We start from the raw sequence: 18340 nt of genomic DNA, 5'->3' as shown, positions 1-18340 counted from the left end.
AGCAGACGCTGTCACCACCAAAATTGGGTCACCAGAGCCAGGGCCAAGAGGTGGGCCAGTGGCAAGGCCTGGGAGAAGCAAATGTCTGGGAGAGGGGCTTCTGTCTCGTTACCTTCCAGTTACAGTCAGCTGGGGGAGGGGGCGGGCAACAGAGAGCAGCTTCCCTCCTACGAATCATGAGGCTTCCCAACTTCTGGGGGGATGGAGACCACAGACTAAGACGTTTCGAGGTCTGTGCCCAGCGGTGGCTTCTTGGGCAGGAGATGCCCAATGCATGTTTTTTTGTCCCTGTCAGGAAATCCTGAGGTCTTCCTCCTTACTTGAGGCCTAGCCTTTCAAGAAGTATAGAGGAGGGGACTTGAGGGTTGGCATCAGCTATGAAGTTCTCAGCAAACCCACACGTGTTGTTTTGTTGTTTCTTTGGCTTTTTGTTTTCAAGGTACTTTTTTTTTTTTTTTTTTTTTTTTGTATATAGTTGGTCTGGAAATTGTGGTGTAGTCCAGGCTGGCCATGAGCTCAAAATTCTGTTACCTCTGCCTCCCAAGTGCTGAAAAAAATACACTTCTTGTGGTGTTAACCCATGTTCCCTCTCACTGCCTTTCAGTTTTGCCAGAACTGCAGAAGTAACTGGCTTTGAGTCGCCTTCCTACCTCTTGCCCCCTTTTCTGTGAGAGAGAAAAAACGAGCCAGTAATCATTGGCAAGGTCAGACTAGGCACCTTTTCATTTCACAAGAAAGGCCCTGGGGGAAATGCCGTTCCCACCAGCCCTTTTACCTCAGCTAAACTAAATTTGCCCGTGTCCTAAGGACCGACATACACACAATGTACAGACCTACAGGCACATGCTGACCTTGACTTTTGTCCAGCAAGTTTTCAGGTTGCTGTAACCTGAACCAGTCCCCGGGCCTGTGTGAGGTGGGAATGGATGCTCCTGCTGGACCAGCACGGTATCTGAGGCCACAGAAACCCGCATTTGTGCATCACTGTGCTTCTAGTCATGCTGCAAACCCGTGTTCCAGGGGTCTTAGACCGCGGTGCGTAGCACAGGCTTGTTGGAACACAGATTTCCAAGCCCTGCCCCCTTCGGGTGTGAGCTCGACCTGAGAGTTTGCACTTCTAGCACGCCCTTAATTGATGCCATGGCCTCTTCTGGTTCAGAAGCGGGTGAGGGCCTCATTCTTGGCATCGGGAGGTAATCTAGTCGAGAGGCGGTGCGGTGTGTTCTAGCATCACAGGAGTTGGAGTGAATGTGCCCCGTCTGCTGGTCCACGTGCAGAAGGAGTTTGCTTTGGCCAGACAAGATCTGGGTGGTGTGTGTGGAAAAGGTGGCCTTTGAGGTGCTCCTTAAGGGTCGAGGGAACTTATACACATACTGGAGACTGCTCTCAGCCAAGGAAGGTACTGTAGGAAAGGGCCACTGTGGTGACATATTGTTTGTAATCTAGGAAATAAAGCTTGCCTGAAGATCAGAGGACAGAGCCAGCCACAGAGTTAGCCACAGAGGTCAGGCAGTGGTGGCACACGCCTTTAATCCTAGCACTCGGGAGGCAGAGGCAGAGATCCATCTGGATTTCTGTGAGTTCAAGGCCATGCTGAACTACACAAGATTAATCCATTCTCAAAGAGAAACAGAGCCAGGCAGTGGTGGCACACACACCTTTAATCCCAGCACCAGGAAGGTTGAGACAGGAAGTGATATGGCTGAGCAGAGAGGAATATGAGGCGGGAGCAGACAGGAACTCGGCTCTGTTTTTCAGCCTGAGGAGTTGGTGAGGTAAGAAGTAGTGGCTGTGGATCGCTCTGCTTCTCTGATCTTCAGGCAAGCTTTATTTCCTAGATTACAAACAATATATCACCACAAGTCACTGTCCTAAGCCTGTGCTCGCCTAGGAGAGGTGGGTTATAGAAAACTTGTAGATAGCTAAGTAGGGTCTTCTGCGCCTGTGAGGTAATCATGTTGTTCCCATGTCTTGGAGCTGGAGGAATTCAGAGATCACTCTGTTGTTTGTAGCTGAGAAGTGGCTGCCACTCCCTGTCTCAAGTTCTCAGAGGGCTAGGAAGGAGGAGAGGTTCAGATCATAGAGTCACGAAGGACTTCAGTACATGCTTAGTTTCCCTGAAAAAGATCAATCACGGAGACCCCAGAAGGTCAAGAGTACCCTCAAAGCCAAAAACCAAACCAAACCAAAACAAAACAAAACAAAATAACTAAGCGTGAAGTCAGGTCCCCAGTTCTCATCTGAGGCTCTTTTCCGTTCTCCAGACCACATTTCCCAGGGAGAAGTCCAAGTGGGACTTTCTGTTCCTAAGATGATTCAGAGGAATTCTACTCAAGTGTCAGGGTTCCCAGGTTTGAATTTCAGCCGAGAGGAAAGGCGTCACTTCTTGAGATGACATGTCAAAGACTGTTAGCAATCCACTTAACGTTAGCAGGCTAATGCTCACTGTGTGATCTTAATTAATATGTGAGGAACTGGCCATATTTGTGGGGCACTATGTGATTGGTGTTTCAACACATGCACAAATATAAGTTAATTTTATTTCTCTTTTTAGTTTATCTTAGAAATACGCTTGAGCTGATATTAAGGCCAACTTAAGGCATTTAGCTCCTGAGCACATTGGCTGGCAGGGAGCTTCCTTCCAAGCACAGCTCCCTAGTGGTCCAGGCCCTGGACACAGGCAGGATGGTCAGCACACGACCGCTCCTACCAGCGGACACAGACCTTCTTCACAGCTGGGGCTCAAGAAATAGGAGTGGCCTGAGTTTTCCACAGAATTTTGCCAAGAACAGAACCTCGAAGCAGACTTTGGACTTGATCCTGACACATGTTTTTTATGGACTAGTTTTCGGGGAGGGGTCAAAGAGTGCCCTGTGGTCATGCCTGTAACAGCAACAGCTATAACAAGCTGGAGACTGCACAGTACACAGGCGTGGAGTATTCAATGTGTTAACTCAGGCCTTCAAGTGATCAGATTTGGCAGAGACCGTTGTTCTCCCTATTTACAGACAAGGGTCACAGGTTAGTGAGAACTGGGATTTGAACCCGCGTAGCTGTGGTCACAGTTGGCTTGTATGACACTGCAAGCCTCTGGAATCTTCTTTTCCCAAATTCAAAGATTTTGAGCAGCATCAGGACAGAAGTTCCTGATGGGAGCTGTCAGAGCCAAGGCAGTCTCCCCTGTCATGTGAGGGGAAGGGGGCTAAGTCACTAGTGTGCTCTGGCTCGCTGGTGGGGAATTTCCTGTTGGTTGAGGAGCGGTGTTTTCCCAAGTCTGCCGTGAACTCTGGGGCACATGACTCAGTTCCTACATGGGACTGTGATTGTTTTTAAAAACATGTTTTCCATTTAGCTTAGCATGACAAATGCTCCTCACAGCAAAGTCATAACTTGGGGAGGCAGGGAGGTGTCCTCTGGGTTGGTGTGTGTTTGGGGAACATAGGGTAGGGAGTGTCTTTTTTGTTGTGTTTTGTATGTCTTTGATTAGACCCAACTTCTCAAAAATGTCTTCCTATTAGGGATGGTAGCACACACCTATAAACCCAGCACTTCAGAAGCTGAGGCAGGAGGATTGCCACAAGTTTGAGGCCAGCTTACAGTTATATAGCAGCATCCTGTCTCAAAAACAAAAACAATAAAACCTACCTTCTGTATTTCTGAAATCTAGCTAAATTTTAAAATTTAGTTCAACCTCATTGGGTCTAATCTAATGTCCCACCACTGCTTAAAGTCACTTTACAGCTTTACTAGCATGATTCCCAGGACAGTCCAGCCGATGTGGGCCACATCAGAATGTCCCCTGTCTGCCTTCCCAGCAGACGGGACCAGCTCCATGTCCATTTTTCTGTCCCGAGATGACACCCAGCGTGCTGCAGGACCTCGTCTACTCTGTGTGTGTGCCCTTGTCTTGAGCCACACAGATAACTCTCCTGTGCTCCTATGTTAGAAACGAAGCAATGGTTTACCCAATTGAGACGAATGTGACATCACACAGCTGGTGCGTGGTGGAAACAGTTTTCCTCCTCATCAGAGCAAGTGGGAAACGTGGGCGAAGGCTTGTGGGTGTGACTTGCTGGTGAGCATGTGTTCCAGCATGCACAAGGTCCTGGATTCTGTTCCCAGGACCATGGAAAAGAAACAAGGAGAAAGAGAAGAGAAAGTAGGCATGTGGAGTTTCACTAATGGTCCCTCTTTCATTTGCTTCTTCCCCTCCTGGCTTCTGGGCTTCCTAGTTTTTCCATTTTGTGGTTTTTGAAAAAAGAAAGCTTTTCCTAGGCTACTTCAGTTAAGGGGACCTCTGCCTTGTTGTTTTTTTTTTATCAAGATCCCCTTTCCAACTCCTCCTGCGGTCGCTACGATGCCTCAGGTAGCAGTTGCTGACCCCAGACTGTCACGGTGGAAGGAGAGACCAACTCTACTGAGTGGTCCTTTGTCCTTTGTCCATGTGTGTGAGTGTGTGCACAGAGTAAACTGTAATACAGTCTTTTGAATGATTCCTGATAATGACTTACATTACTGTTGCACACAGTAGCAGTCAGGATAGGCTAGGTTTTGCTGCAGGAATACACATGTCCAGAATCCTACTGACCAAAAACGAACAGGTTCCTTTCTCACCCTTGCTATGTGTCCATCGAAGGTGGAATGGGGGCTTTGTCCCCGCTTGGGCATGTCTCATAGCCCAGAGCCAGCAGTGACTGGAATGCTGATGGGAAACTGATGGAAAGTTTCACACATGAACCATCCTAGTCTCTAAACGACATGTCGCTTATACTTTCTGTCAGTCGAATTAGTCCCATAACTTTCCCCCACACAGAGGCCAGGAAGTTCAGCCCCACCTGTGCACCCAAAGGCAGAGAATCAGGACTCTGTGGTGAACATGACAAGTGGTGTGTAGGATTTCTCTGGTTGTTGAGACAGCCCAGGTTGGCTCTGAACTGGAGATCTAGCCTCTATGCTGGAGTGCCAGGCTACAGGCATGTGTCACTACACTTGGCTAAGAATCTCTTTACTTAACAGTTGAGTTTAAAGCAAAAGTCGTGAAAGCTGAGAATAATGCCTTGGATCACATAAATTAAAGCATAGAAAACGTAGAAGATGAGGAAATACTGGGAAAATGATCCAAGTAAAAATAACATTAGATTTTAAAGTTGAGCTGTGACAGGGTAGGCGTAGGAACAGGGAGACAGAGGGCTTGGTGGTAGCATGCTCACTTAGCACTTATGAGGTACCACCAGGTTCAATCCCCAGGGGAAAGAAAGTGATGGCCTAGAGCAGTGGTTCTCAACCCATGGGTCGTGACCATCGGAAAGCAGATCTCCTGTGGTCTCAGGAACTGAGAACACTGCTCAGTAGCAAAGTTACAGTTAGGAAGTAGCAACAAAAATTATTTTCTGCTTGGAGGTCACCACAACATGAGGAACTGAATTGAAGGGCCGTAACATTAGAAAGGTTGAGAACCACTGGCCTAGAGAGATAGATCAGCTGAACTCAGAGCACTTCCTGCCCTCACAGTAACTGGAGTTCAGTTCACAGCTTTAACTCCAGTTCCAGGGGACCCAGCGCCCTCTTCTGGGCCAGTGAGATGGCTTGACAGGTAAAGGTGCTGGCCTCCAAGGCTGACTGCCCAAAGCTGTTCTCTGAACCCCACAAGCGCCCCCCCCACGCACACACACACACACACACACACACACACACACACACACACACACACACACACGTGCATGTTTGTACTTTTCTAGAAAGAAAAAAATGCATTGTATTATGTGTCATCTATAAGTAATGTCAGATATGCTGTCCACAGAGTACACTCTACACATTTGTAATTCAGGCCCTCAGAGGAGAGAAGGTATTGATGCCCACTTGGTCTATATAGTGAGACCCTGTCTTAAAACAAATAAGCCCCCAAATAAATAATTAAACTCCATTGCAACTTAAAAAGGTAACAACAACCTGGTATATAAGGCTATTAGCATACTTCATATTTTCATTTGGATTTATTACCATTCTGTGACTTCATTGCTCTTAGTAAAATTAAACTAATGAGAACAAAAAGTCATATAGAAAAAAACTGGGATCAGCCGGGTGTGGTGGTGCACATCTGTATTCTAACCCTTGGGGGTAGGGATGGAATGATCAGGACTTTAGGTTTGAGGCCAGCCTATACTGTGTGAGACCCTGTCTCAAAGGGGGGTTCCTTTGTGTTGTTTATAATCTGCCATTTTTTATTTGCTATCGGGGACTGTATATGTCAAAAGTAATATTGTGAAAATGACCCATAGAAGTCGTTTAAAAACTCACGCCTGTGACTATATTCCCAGAGGAATGAAAAACCTCTGTAGAGGGGCTGCGGTCTAGCCTGAGGTAAGGGTTGCTTCATGTGCACTGGGGCCTGTTGCCTCCCCAGCTCTGCGTCACTGAGCTTGGCAGGGTACGCCTGTAGTCTTAGTTCCTGGAGGTGGAGGCAGAAGGGCCAAAAGTTCAGGGTCACCCCCTGCTGTATAATCTGGGCCACACAAGACTCTTTTGAGAGGGTCTCATGTAACCCTGGCTTGTTTGGAACTTACCGTATAGACCAGGCTAGTCTTCAACTCACAGATCTGCCTGCCTCTGAGTATAGCCGGGCTGGCGAGGTGGCACAGTGGGTAAAAGAACGCAGACCTGAGGACTTGAGCTCTGTCCCGGAACTCACAGGGTGGAAGGAGATACCTGACTCCTGAAGCTATCCTCCGACCTCTGCACACACGTGCACGGCATGCACTAGAAGCTATCCTCCGACCTCTGCACACACATGCACGGCATGCACTAGAAGCTATCCTCCGACCTCTGCACACACGTGCACGGCATGCACTAGAAGCTATCCTCCGACCTCTGCACACACGTGCACGGCATGCACTAGAAGCTATCCTCCGACCTCTGCACACACGTGCACGGCATGCACTAGAAGCTATCCTCCGACCTCTGCACACACGTGCACGGCATGCACTAGAAGCTATCCTCCGACCTCTGCACACACGTGCACGGCGTGCACTAGAAGCTATCCTCCGACCTCTGCACACACGTGCACGGCATGCACTAGAAGCTATCCTCCGACCTCTGCACACACGTGCACGGCATGCACTAGAAGCTATCCTCCGACCTCTGCACACACGTGCACGGCATGCACTAGAAGCTATCCTCCGACCTCTGCACACACGTGCACGGCGTGCACTAGAAGCTATCCTCCGACCTCTGCACACACGTGCACAGCATGCACTAGAAGCTATCCTCCGACCTCTGCACACACATGCACGGCATGCACTAGAAGCTATCCTCCGACCTCTGCACACACATGCACGGCATGCACTAGAAGCTATCCTCCGACCTCTGCACACACGTGCACGGCATGCACTAGAAGCTATCCTCCGACCTCTGCACACACGTGCACGGCATGCACTAGAAGCTATCCTCCGACCTCTGCACACACGTGCACGGCATGCACTAGAAGCTATCCTCCGACCTCTGCACACACGTGCACGGCATGCACTAGAAGCTATCCTCCGACCTCTGCACACACGTGCACGGCGTGCACTAGAAGCTATCCTCCGACCTCTGCACACACGTGCACGGCATGCACTAGAAGCTATCCTCCGACCTCTGCACACACGTGCACGGCATGCACTAGAAGCTATCCTCCGACCTCTGCACACACGTGCACGGCATGCACTAGAAGCTATCCTCCGACCTCTGCACACACGTGCACGGCGTGCACTAGAAGCTATCCTCCGACCTCTGCACACACGTGCACGGCATGCACTAGAAGCTATCCTCCGACCTCTGCACACACGTGCACGGCATGCACTAGAAGCTATCCTCCGACCTCTGCACACACGTGCACGGCATGCACTAGAAGCTATCCTCCGACCTCTGCACACACGTGCACGGCATGCACTAGAAGTTATCCTCCGACCTCTGCACACACGTGCACGGCATGCACTAGAAGTTATCCTCCGACCTCTGCACACACGTGCACGGCATGCACTAGAAGCTATCCTCCAACCTCTGCACACACAAGCACGGCATTCACACCTCTGCACTGATACATTATATACATTTAGGGTAGTTTTAAAAAATTGTTTGATAATTTCATGCATGCAAATAATGTGTTTTAATCAAATCTACCCTATGCAATACTCTTTTGAAATAAATTTATTGTTTGAAAAAAAAAACAAAGCTATCTGGGAGGTCGTGGCACATGCCTTTAACCCCAGCACTCAAGGAGGTAGAGGCAGGAGGATCTCTCTCTGAGTTTGAGGCCAGCCTGGTCTACAGAGCGAGTTCCAGGACAACCAGGGCTACACAGAAAAACCCTGTCTTGAAAAAACAAATAAACAAACAAAAACAGGAAAGAATAGCTAAAAATAAAACTATTCACCATTTTTAAAATTGAATTTTTTCTAGTCTCATAATTAAAAGAATAAAATAATTGAAAAAAGTCTCAGGTGGTGGTAGTGCGCACCTCAGTCAGATCTTGAGTTCCAAGCTAGCCTGGTCTACAGAGTGAGTTCTAGGACAGCCAGGGATACACAGAGAAACCCTGTCTCAAAAACAAATAAACAAACAAACAAGCCGGGCGGTGGTGGCGCACGCCTTTAATCCCAGCACTCGGGAGGCAGAGCCAGGCGGATCTCTGTGAGTTCGAGGCCAGCCTGGTCTCCAAAGCGAGTTCCAGGAAAGGCGCAAAGCTACACAGAGAAACCCTGTCTCGAAAAACAAAAACAAAAACAAAAAACAAAAAAACCAAAAAAACAAGAAAAAGGAAAAAAAGCAAAAAGCTTAAATTTCTCACAATGCTGTCTTATTATTTGGGGCTGGAGACTGGCCCAGTGGTTAAGTGCGCTTGTTTCTCTTATGGAGGACCTGGTCAGTTCCCAGCATCTGCATGGATTCTCACAGCCATCTGTAACTCCAGTGCTGAGAGAGCCAACTTCCTCTTCTGACCGCCAAGGGCACCAGGCACAAACATACATGTAGACAAACACTCATACATGTACATTATTTATTCCTTCATTCATTTGTTTGTTTATTTATTTATTTTTTTCTGAGACAAGGTTTCTCTATGTAACAGTCCTGGCTGTCCTGGAACTCACTCTGTAGACCAGGCTGGCCTCGAACTCACAGAGATCCACTTGCCTCTGCCTCCCGAGTACTAGGATTAAAGGCGTGTGCCACCACCGCCCCGCTATATACATTTTTAAAAGGTCATTATTCTTGGGTTTTTCCTTTCAGTCTTTCTCCCTTATATGTCTGTATATATTTAAGCAAGAGAGGACCATTATTTTTTTTTTAAGTGTTAAAGCCTTTTCCATTCAAAATTGAGGAGATGTTCTCATGTTGGGGTTCACTGAGACAGTAGGAAATGATAGGGCTGTGGACTTAGACTCCATACACCCTGGAGTGGAGGAAGAAAGGGGGGCTGTGGTGTCCTCTGCCCACAAGGCTTGAGGGATGGGGAGTTGGCAGTGGGTTGTGGAGGCAGTGGGTTGTGGAGGCAGTGGGTTGTGGAGGCAGTGGGTTGTGGAGGCAGTGGGTTGTGGAGGCGGCAGTGGGTTGTGGAGGAGGCAGTGGGTTGTGGAGGCGGCAGTGGGTTGTGGAGGCGGCAGTGGGTTGTGGAGGCGGCAGTGGGTTGGAGATGGAATTGTACCGGATTAGAGATAGTACAGGAAGTCATTTACACTCTCTAGGGAAGACGGGGCCTGCCTGGGGCAATTAAAACTTTTCCATCTGATTAATGATTGCAGTTTACAGAGGCAACGTGAAAGGCCTGTCTCATTTCTCATCAGGTGAACCTGGAGAATTTCCTTTTTCTTTCTGATTTTTCAAGGCAGAGTTTCTCTGTGTAGCCCTGGCTGTCCTGGATCTCACTTGGTAGCCCAGGCTGGCCTCGAACTCACAGAGATCCGCCTGCCTCTGCCTCCCGAGTGCTGGGATTAAAGGCGTGGGCCACCACCACCAGGCCTTAGATTTCTTATATGAGGGGCTGCTCTGAAGTCCCCTGCAATTGCTGATCTGGGTTGGGGTAGGGAAGGGAGGATAGGTACCAAGAAAGTCTAAAGTATTTTGTCCAAGCTTTCTTATTAGTGCCCACCGCATTTAAAGTACAGAGCCCGTCAGTGTGCTGGAGTGACAGATGGCGTGGCCCTCCTCACCTTCTGTGTCCCTCCCTTATGTCCCAAGCATCTTTCCCTGTAGTAAAATCACTTTTGAACATGTGGTGTGACAGAAAGTGACCGGGTGCAACCTGTGTGCCCAGCCTCGAGGGCACCACCCAGCTGTGAGGGCACCGCCCAGCCATGGGGGCGCCGTCTAGACCTTGTTTGAAGGCTGCCCCATCTCACTGGTCCTCACTGTGTGTGTGCCTCTCTGTCTCGCCTCCCCAACTCGCAGGGTTCTGGCTCGTGTGGACCGTCATCATCATCCTGAGCTGCTGCTGTGTCTGCCACCACCGCCGAGCCAAGCACCGCCTTCAGGCCCAGCAGCGGCAACATGAGATCAACCTGATCGCCTACCGGGAAGCTCACAATTACTCAGCGCTGCCATTTTACTTCAGTACGTACGCCACAGGCCCCCACACCCCACCCTCAGGAGCTTCATTGCACAGAGCCTGGATCCAAATGGTCCATCAGTGGCCAGGACTCCGAAGGTTGCCCCCACTGCCCCACCCAGGCTCTCTCAAGTAGAGGATCACACAGTGGAGCAGGCTACAGTTGGGGTCCCCCAAGTCCTCAGGGCCATTCCCAAGCTCACAGCAGCCAGCTCTCTGATCCTTCAGCAGGTGCATATGTACGCATATACAAGTATATTATATATACATGCATATATATTTTATATATACATCTGTATATTAATATAGGGTCTCATGTAGCCCAGACTGGCCTCAATTCCCTATGGAGCCTGGGAATGGCCTCGAAATGTTTTTTTTTTTTTTATTATTTATTTATTTATTTATTATGTATACAGCATGTATGACTGCAGGTTAGAAGAGGCCACCAGATCTCATTACAGATGGTTGTGAGCCACCATGTGATTGCTGGGAATTGAACTCAGGACCTCTGGAAGAGCAGTCAGTGCTGTTAACCACTGAGTCATCTCTCCAGCCCGAAATGGGTTTTTTTTTTTTAAGGCACATAGTCAATGGAAGTATAATTTTAGTGGCTTGGAATCGGCGCTCATCATCCTGAATCCACCTGTTTGGCTTGCTGCCTTGGCTGTTCCTTACGGAGTCTTCTTGAAAGAGGCAGGTCTAAGGGTAGTCTGGGGACTTCCTGAGAACCAAGGAACTTGGTGACGTAACTGAAATCCTTATACTGGAGTTCCCCATACCATGCTCTCACGTGACCCGAGGAGGCCCCAGCCAGGCATCTTGTCTTAAGCCATCTGGCACATTATACGAAAGAATGGTGCCCCAGCGTTTGGACTTCCATAGCGGGAAGAACCAGTTAGTTGCTGAGCATGGTGCCCTGTGTGTAGTAAGTGCTCTCAGCAAACGCTGGCTGTTGCTGCTGCAGTTTTAAATGAGATGCTCTGGGCCTCTGGGCAGTCGGCACACTCAGGAGGGAACTCACCTGGCGTGTATTTAATGTGCCTTAGGTGACACACTTACCCCTGACTGGTAACCCGCCACTCCTGAGCCGAGTCAAGGTGGAGCCTTTTTGTCTCTCCAGATCACCTTCAACCACACTGTAGTGAAAGAGGCAATCTGAATATCAATAGGAAAAAGCCCCTGTACATGACGTATCTGAGGGGTAGGGGAAAGAAGTGTGCGGTCCACAATGCTTACGTTAGGGCCCTTGACCGAAGCCTAAGGACAGGCGGAGGGTACAGTCTGAGCAAGAAATGTGGGGCCAGCACAGGAGAGAGCTCAATGGTTAAGAGAGAGCATGTGTGGATCCTCCTGATGACCCAAGTTTAGTTCCCCCACGTAGATGGGCCTCTGTGACTCAGGTTCAGGCCATCAAGCGCCCTCTTCTGGCAGCACTAGGTACTGTGCCTAAGTGTATGAACTCATGCTCTCCTCTCTCCCTCTACTCTGCCACCCCACACAAAACTGAAAAATAGAGGCTTTTTAAAAGAAAGAGAGAAGTGTGCGGCTTGTGTGTCCTGGGATACAGGACCATTCTAGGAAGGAATTGTCTCCCAGCCGGTTCACCACGCCTGCCCCCCTTGTCCCTTCACCCCAGGAAGGCAGGAGGTCAGATGCCAGGAAGGATCATCAATCAGGTCACACCCACACTGCTCGTCCTCTAGGCAGGTCGAACGATCCTTTCACGGGGATCATATGTCAGATATCCTACATATCAGATATTTACCATTCATAACAGTAGCAAATTTATAGTTGTGGAGTAGCAGCAAAAATAATTCATGGTTGGGGTCACCGCAGCATGAGAAAGCCCTGAGGGGTCGCAGCATCGGGAAGGTCGAGAACCACCGCTGTAGGCAGTTGCGGCCCCCTCCCCCTTACCCACAGCTAAGAGCCACAGCCACCGCTTGGTGGCTCCGCTTCAGAGGTGGGAGGGGACAATGTCATGTCCAGGGTGAGCTTTGTCAGGCTGCCGGCCAGTGAAGTAACTTCTCCTCCGTACCTCCCTGTTTTAGGGTTTTTGCCAAACTATTTACTACCTCCTTATGAGGAGGTGGTGAACAGACCTCCAACTCCTCCACCACCGTACAGTGCCTTCCAGCTACAGCAGCAGCAGCTGCTGCCTCCTCAGGGTGGCCCTGCAGGTGGCAGCCCCCCAGGCGCTGACCCGCCCCAGGGCTCCCAGGGAGCACAGAGCAGTCCTTTGTCTGGACCCAGTAGAAGCAGCACAAGACCCCCGAGTGTCGCTGACCCTCAGCCCTCTGAAGTGCCCGCAGACCGGGCAGCCACCAAAGCCCCCGGAATGGAATCCAGTGGCTCGGTGGCCAGCCACGGGGAGCTGGACCCAGGGGCCTTCCTGGACAGGGATTCGGAGGGTAAGGAGGAGCTACTGAAAGATTCAAGCTCGGAGCATGGTAGTGTACCCCCCGACAGCAAAGACAAGACACCGGGCAGACATCGCCGCTTCACGGGCGACTCGGGCATTGAGGTGTGTGTGTGTAACCGGGGCCACCATGAGGATGGTCTCAAAGAGTTCAATACGCTCATAGATGATGCCCTGGATGGGCCCCTGGACTTCTGTGACAGTTGTCACGTACGGCCGCCCGTTGACGAAGAGGAAGGGCTCTGCCTGTCCTCTGAGGAGCAGGCTCGAGAGCCCGGGCACCCCCACCTGCCACGGCCACCCGCGTGCCTGCTGCTAAACACCATCAACGAACAGGACTCACCAAACTCACAGCGCAGCAGCTCCCCCAGCTAGAACAGGCCCTGCCTGCACCCGAGAGCTTGACAGACAGCCAGGGTCGGGACACCCACGAGAGAAGCATTAAGTGACTTTCAGAAGTGGGACAACCACTTTGTCCTTTGATTTTCCCCCCCTGGCCCACCTGTCCCACATCTCCGGGTACAAGTTTGGGGTGTGGATGCCTCCTCTCCCCCACAAAAGCACAGTGTTGTAGAAGACTGAGAATCTGGTTCTGGGACTCATCCCACACCCCACTTTTCAGAGCTGTATCTCACCTACCTGCTTGACTGAGAAACGTGTCTGAAAAGCCCCCAGGACTGGGCCTGAGCTCCAAGATGGTTCTCGGTGACAGAGCGGCTTCGAAGAGCACGTCGCTGTGTCTCAGTCCGGGAGAGACGTTTATCTTGGCCCTGAGTGAAGAAGGAAACCCTCAGGGGCCTGTGGTTGTCACCTGTGTCTGCGGGGCTGGCGTTGGTCTAATCCTGTGGGAGGGTGAGAGCTGATGGACAGGTTGGTGAGGGGCTTGTTGATCTGACAGGCCCCAGCTGGAAAGTATACCTCCGTGCATTGTAGAGGGGGCCCCTCCCAGCAGGCTTTGGCTGGCTTCAGCCTGGTTCAGGTGTAGACGCTTATACTGTGTTCTCCTTTAAAAACACGTAAGAAAGGCCAACAGTATCAGTGGGTAGGCAAGGATCCTCTTCTGGACAAGGGAATTCTGTAGCTCTTCCCCAGGTTAAGTTTCCAAGAGTCTGGCTACTGTTGGGCCAGGAGGAGAGAGTATGGTAGTCCTGGGCCTTCTGTGAGTGGAGGCCTAAGTCTGACATCTGGTAGAGATATGGCATCCTCCATGTCTGCCCATTGTCTATGCTCACAGGTGACCAGTGGTCCCACCCATCCTGAACACAGTCTGCAGTCTTTCCTTGTCCTCTGGAAGCAGATGGACTGAGGAAGTTGTATGTCCTGGGCAAGGCAGCCTTGTACCCTGGCCCCCACATGGTATTTTCTCTTGAGTTATCCAAGTCTGTTTGTGTATTTGTTTGTTTTAAACTGACCACTTGGAAGGAACACCTTGGTTATCTGTGGTTCTCATGGCTGCCCCTGCCCAGAGCCTGCTGGAGAGGGGTGACTCACTCTCCTGTATAGCCTTTGTAGAGTCTCTCAGGCAGGAGGTGACAGCCATCTCCAGCAGGACCTCAGGGCCTGGTTACTGTCCTCTGGCTCTAGAGACCCGATCCATCGTGCTTTGACAGGAGAGCGGAGCGTAGAAGCAGCTGAAATGAACATTCCCCACCCAGCCTGTCCATGCAGAGTTTGGCTTCCCCTGCTCTTGAACGATGATATGTAGACTCGGCACTGTCGTTATAGTGAGAAAAGGAAAAAGTTCACGTGTAAACACACACACCTACAAATCTGAGGCTGTGAGGTGATGTGTGTCTGCATGTGGATGCCACAAACCAAAATCCTTGTCGAACAAAAGTGAAGTCTACACAGTGATGTTGGATGATGCGTGTGTGCGCGTGTGCGTGCGCGTGTGCGTGCGTGCGTGTGTGCGTGTGCGTGTGTGTGTGTGTGTGTTTTATCGAGTGCAAGTGTGCGAGTTGTATGTGGCCTCCACCCCGTGTTCCTGTGAAGATACTTTGAATGACCATTCTGCTCATGTTAACCACATGTCTGGAGCACCCATGACTCTCTCAAGGTAATTTATTTTACGCATTTACTGTTTACCGAACAAATATCTGACTGTACTCGGGTGTCGCCGGCAGTACCTGTGTTTGCCAGCGACACTGCCCTCCAGGGAGAGGTTTCTTACTCAGCTCACCACTGCGATTGGCACATGGCTCCGCGGACACTCAGAGGCCTGCATTCTCTTCCCTGTACACGGAAACGTGTTCTGAACGGGTCTCCCTTCCTCTGCTGCCCTCAGACAGCTCGAAGGAGGCTTGAGTGACAAGCTTGGACTGGTTGTGGCTCAGACATCGACCTGCCCAGGATCACCAGGAGTCTCTCACAGACGCTGTGATGCCACAAGCATGCCCCTCCTCTGCTGAGGTCTAGAGGGTTGGCGTGTGGTCAGGGGGCCCCGAGCTGCAGCCCTTACACACCTTTCCCGCTACCTTCTTGTTAAAATCCCAGACAACTCAAAACCTAGTCTCCCAAAACGAACCCCTCTTTAGTTAACTGATGACGAGGTGGGACTCCTTCAGGTTTCTTTCCCCTGGCAGGATGGGAGCTGGCCTGAGCACGGACTGGCTTCGCTGAAGCACCCGCCAAGATGACCGAGCCACAGTCTGGCCCCCGCCGCTTTAGGCCGCACTGACGCTCAGAGAGAGCACGGGAAATCCGAGTTAGGGGCCAGGGAGACTTGGCTGAGTTGGGTTTCCAGGTCAATGGGAGGAGAGGGCAGGCAGAGGGCTTGGTGCTAGGTCAGCTTTCCAGCCGCTAACATTCCTGTGTGAGGCACATCGGCGTCCGTCAATTATTGTGAATATGTGTATCTTAAGCAATAAGAGTCCGCGGCTCAGACTCCCTGGGCAGTCCGGGTGACGCATCTCCTGTGCTGTGATTGTTCTGAAGGCAGAGTGGTTCTAACCACCGTGAGAAGCCCCCAATAAACCAGTCCCAAACGGTCTGCTGCTCTTTTCCTTGGCACCCTTCATTCCTTCCTCTTCTTTCCCGGACCTCAGGTCACCACCCTCACTTTTGCCCTTTTCCATACCGAGACCAAGTGGTGTCACAAAGCAGTTAAGGACAGGGTCCTGGGCCAGTGGTAGGCACGGGGTTGCTGCTGAGTCCATTCTTGGTCCTGAGGAATTTCCTTCAAATTCTGTTCGTAATATCAGAAATACTTTGTGACATTCCATAAATATGTAAAAAACCCAATCCCAAAGGCAGAGACAAGTGTCGTCAGACTCCCCAAACTGGATTGGTTTGGGGGCTTTTTATTTTTTATTGATTTTTTTAGATTATGTGTGTGGGTGTTTTGCTTGTATATAGCTGCGCACCACATGCATGCAGTACTCATGGAGGCCAGAAGAGGGCATCATCCCCTGGAGCTGGAGTTACGAATGGTGTTGTGAGCTGCCAGATGGGTGCTGGGAATCAAACCTAGGTCTTCTGCAAGAACAGGTGCTCTAAACCCCTGAGCCATCTCTCCAGTCCTGATTTTAGGTTTTGTTTTTGTTTGCGATAGGATCTCACTCTAGCCCAGACTTTCCAGGAACTTAATACCTCGCCTTGGCTCATGGTGGAACTCCTGTTTCAGCCTAATGCTGGAACTGCAGGAGTGAGCCATCACACTCTGCCCTAACAGTTGGTCAGCACTGTGTGTGTTGAGCTGCCTGCTCTGTACCCAGCAAATGCTGGAAGCTGAGGGAATGTGACAGAAGCGAGAGCGACATGCCCCGGTCTCCAGACCTCGCAGGTCAGACGGCACAGTACGCCTGTGCAGAATAGTCAACATGCAAGTGAGATATGAGTGTAGGGTCAGAGACTGCAGGACTCCTGGGAGGCCACCTGAGGTCTTAAATGCTGAGCTGGAGGCTCTCAGAGCGGGTTTTTAGGTTTGTGTCTGTCACTGTGGACCAGTGATTCCTTTGCTCAGCTCACCCTCTTGTTGTAACACATCTTGTAGAGCCTTGAGTCAGGCCTCAGTCCCTGAACAAAGACTAGCTTGCTGCCTGTGCTGGGGAAGGAGGCCCGTGCCCAACACGACTTCTCTTTAGGCAACTTGTGTGTGGCAGAGCATGATGAAGCACAGCCTAGCCCCCCTCACAGAAGGGGTTCCTGCTTCCTAGGTGTGCTCACCATAGGCCGAGTCCCCTGGGCAGTGGCTGCAACTGTTGTCCTGAGCTGTAGAGATTGCCTGGTAGTCGGCCCCGTTACATTGGAGAGTTTGAATCAGCCAGACATGGCCTTGTCATTGATCCTCTGTTGAGACAGTTGCTCTCTACTTCTGAGCTGCCAGGCTCCGGGCAATACCCATGAAACCATATTAACACGTAAGGACAGTTCCTCTGAAGCCTGGGAACAGCATGGTGGTGCATGCTTGCAGCCAGCACCCAGGGAAAGGCAGCTGTGGATACACAGTGAGTTCCAGCTTCAGCTGGCAAGACCCTGTTTTAAAGCAAAACAACCAAAAACCCACAGGAAGGAACCGGAGGTGCGCACCGTTCCTGCCTTCTTAGAGCTAATGCCTGAGTGACTCCAAGAGGAAATGGCCGAACTCTTCTGGGCCCGTTGCCAGGGGGTGTTCGTGTACACTTGATTTCTAGGCTCCTGGAACACTGGGTCATGGGAGTTCATTTTTCTAATGAGGTATGAAGATTGTCTCTACTGTCCCACGTGACCAAGTTCAAGTAGAGATCGTATTTGCTCAGAAGCCCAAGACAACCCCAGTTTCCTGTTGTTTTTGTTTGTGTTTGTGTTTTCAGTTTCCTGGTTTTAGCTATTGAGAACAAACGAAAACAAAAAAAATCAAGGCTTGGCTCTAGGAAAGAAAGAAGGAGACTTAGCTGAGTGCTGGCGGTTCCTTGCTGAGCCCGAAGAAGAGCTGTGGGTTGGGAGGTGTCTGGGTTTCAGGTTCCAGCCTGGGAGCAAGTGTCTGAGCGTTAACCAAGTGTGGTGGCACAATCTGTACTCCCAGCGTTTGGGAGGTGACATCGGAAGTGAAGTGGGGAGAGGCATTAAAAAGGAGGACATGCCTGCCCCTAGGTATGGTGGAGGAGAAGGTGTATGTAGACAAGAGCGAAAGCATAGTGAGAGGCAGGGACGTCTGGGAGAGTCCAGAGTGAGCATGGCCAGACTGAGCCAGGCCATGTGAGGAGAGGGCGAGGGGAGAACCCGGATATCAAGAGACTACAAGGGTAAAAACTGGTGTAGCCAAAATGGCTGGATTATACAGGGAGAACGAAATAGGCACGTCAGCCATTTGTCCCTGGTTTGAGACCTAACAAGGGTCAGGAGTTCAAGGTCATACTTGACTA

General features: G+C 50.6%; 1 protein-coding gene across 2 annotated transcripts in view; it reads left to right on the top strand.

The window, feature by feature from the left end:
* The window catches only part of Wbp1l (WW domain binding protein 1 like), a 64306-nt gene extending 48319 nt beyond the window's left edge, over positions 1–15987 (top strand). For both annotated transcript variants that reach the window (XM_052714621.1, XM_052714620.1), the window contains exons 3-4: positions 10423–10584; positions 12631–15987. In XM_052714621.1, the coding sequence (XP_052570581.1) occupies positions 10423–10584; positions 12631–13373 (905 nt within the window). In that variant the 3' untranslated portion in view covers positions 13374–15987. The remainder of the gene's footprint in view (positions 1–10422; positions 10585–12630) is intronic.
* Positions 15988–18340: the final 2353 nt, after the last annotated feature.

This window comes from Peromyscus californicus, unplaced genomic scaffold (genome assembly GCF_007827085.1).
Source record: "Peromyscus californicus insignis strain IS unplaced genomic scaffold, ASM782708v3 Scaffold_4__1_contigs__length_199733344, whole genome shotgun sequence".
In the NCBI taxonomy this organism is placed as follows: domain Eukaryota; kingdom Metazoa; phylum Chordata; class Mammalia; order Rodentia; family Cricetidae; genus Peromyscus; species Peromyscus californicus.
The sequence above is the reverse complement of the archived record's forward strand: the minus strand, read 5'-3'. Positions and strand labels throughout refer to the sequence as shown.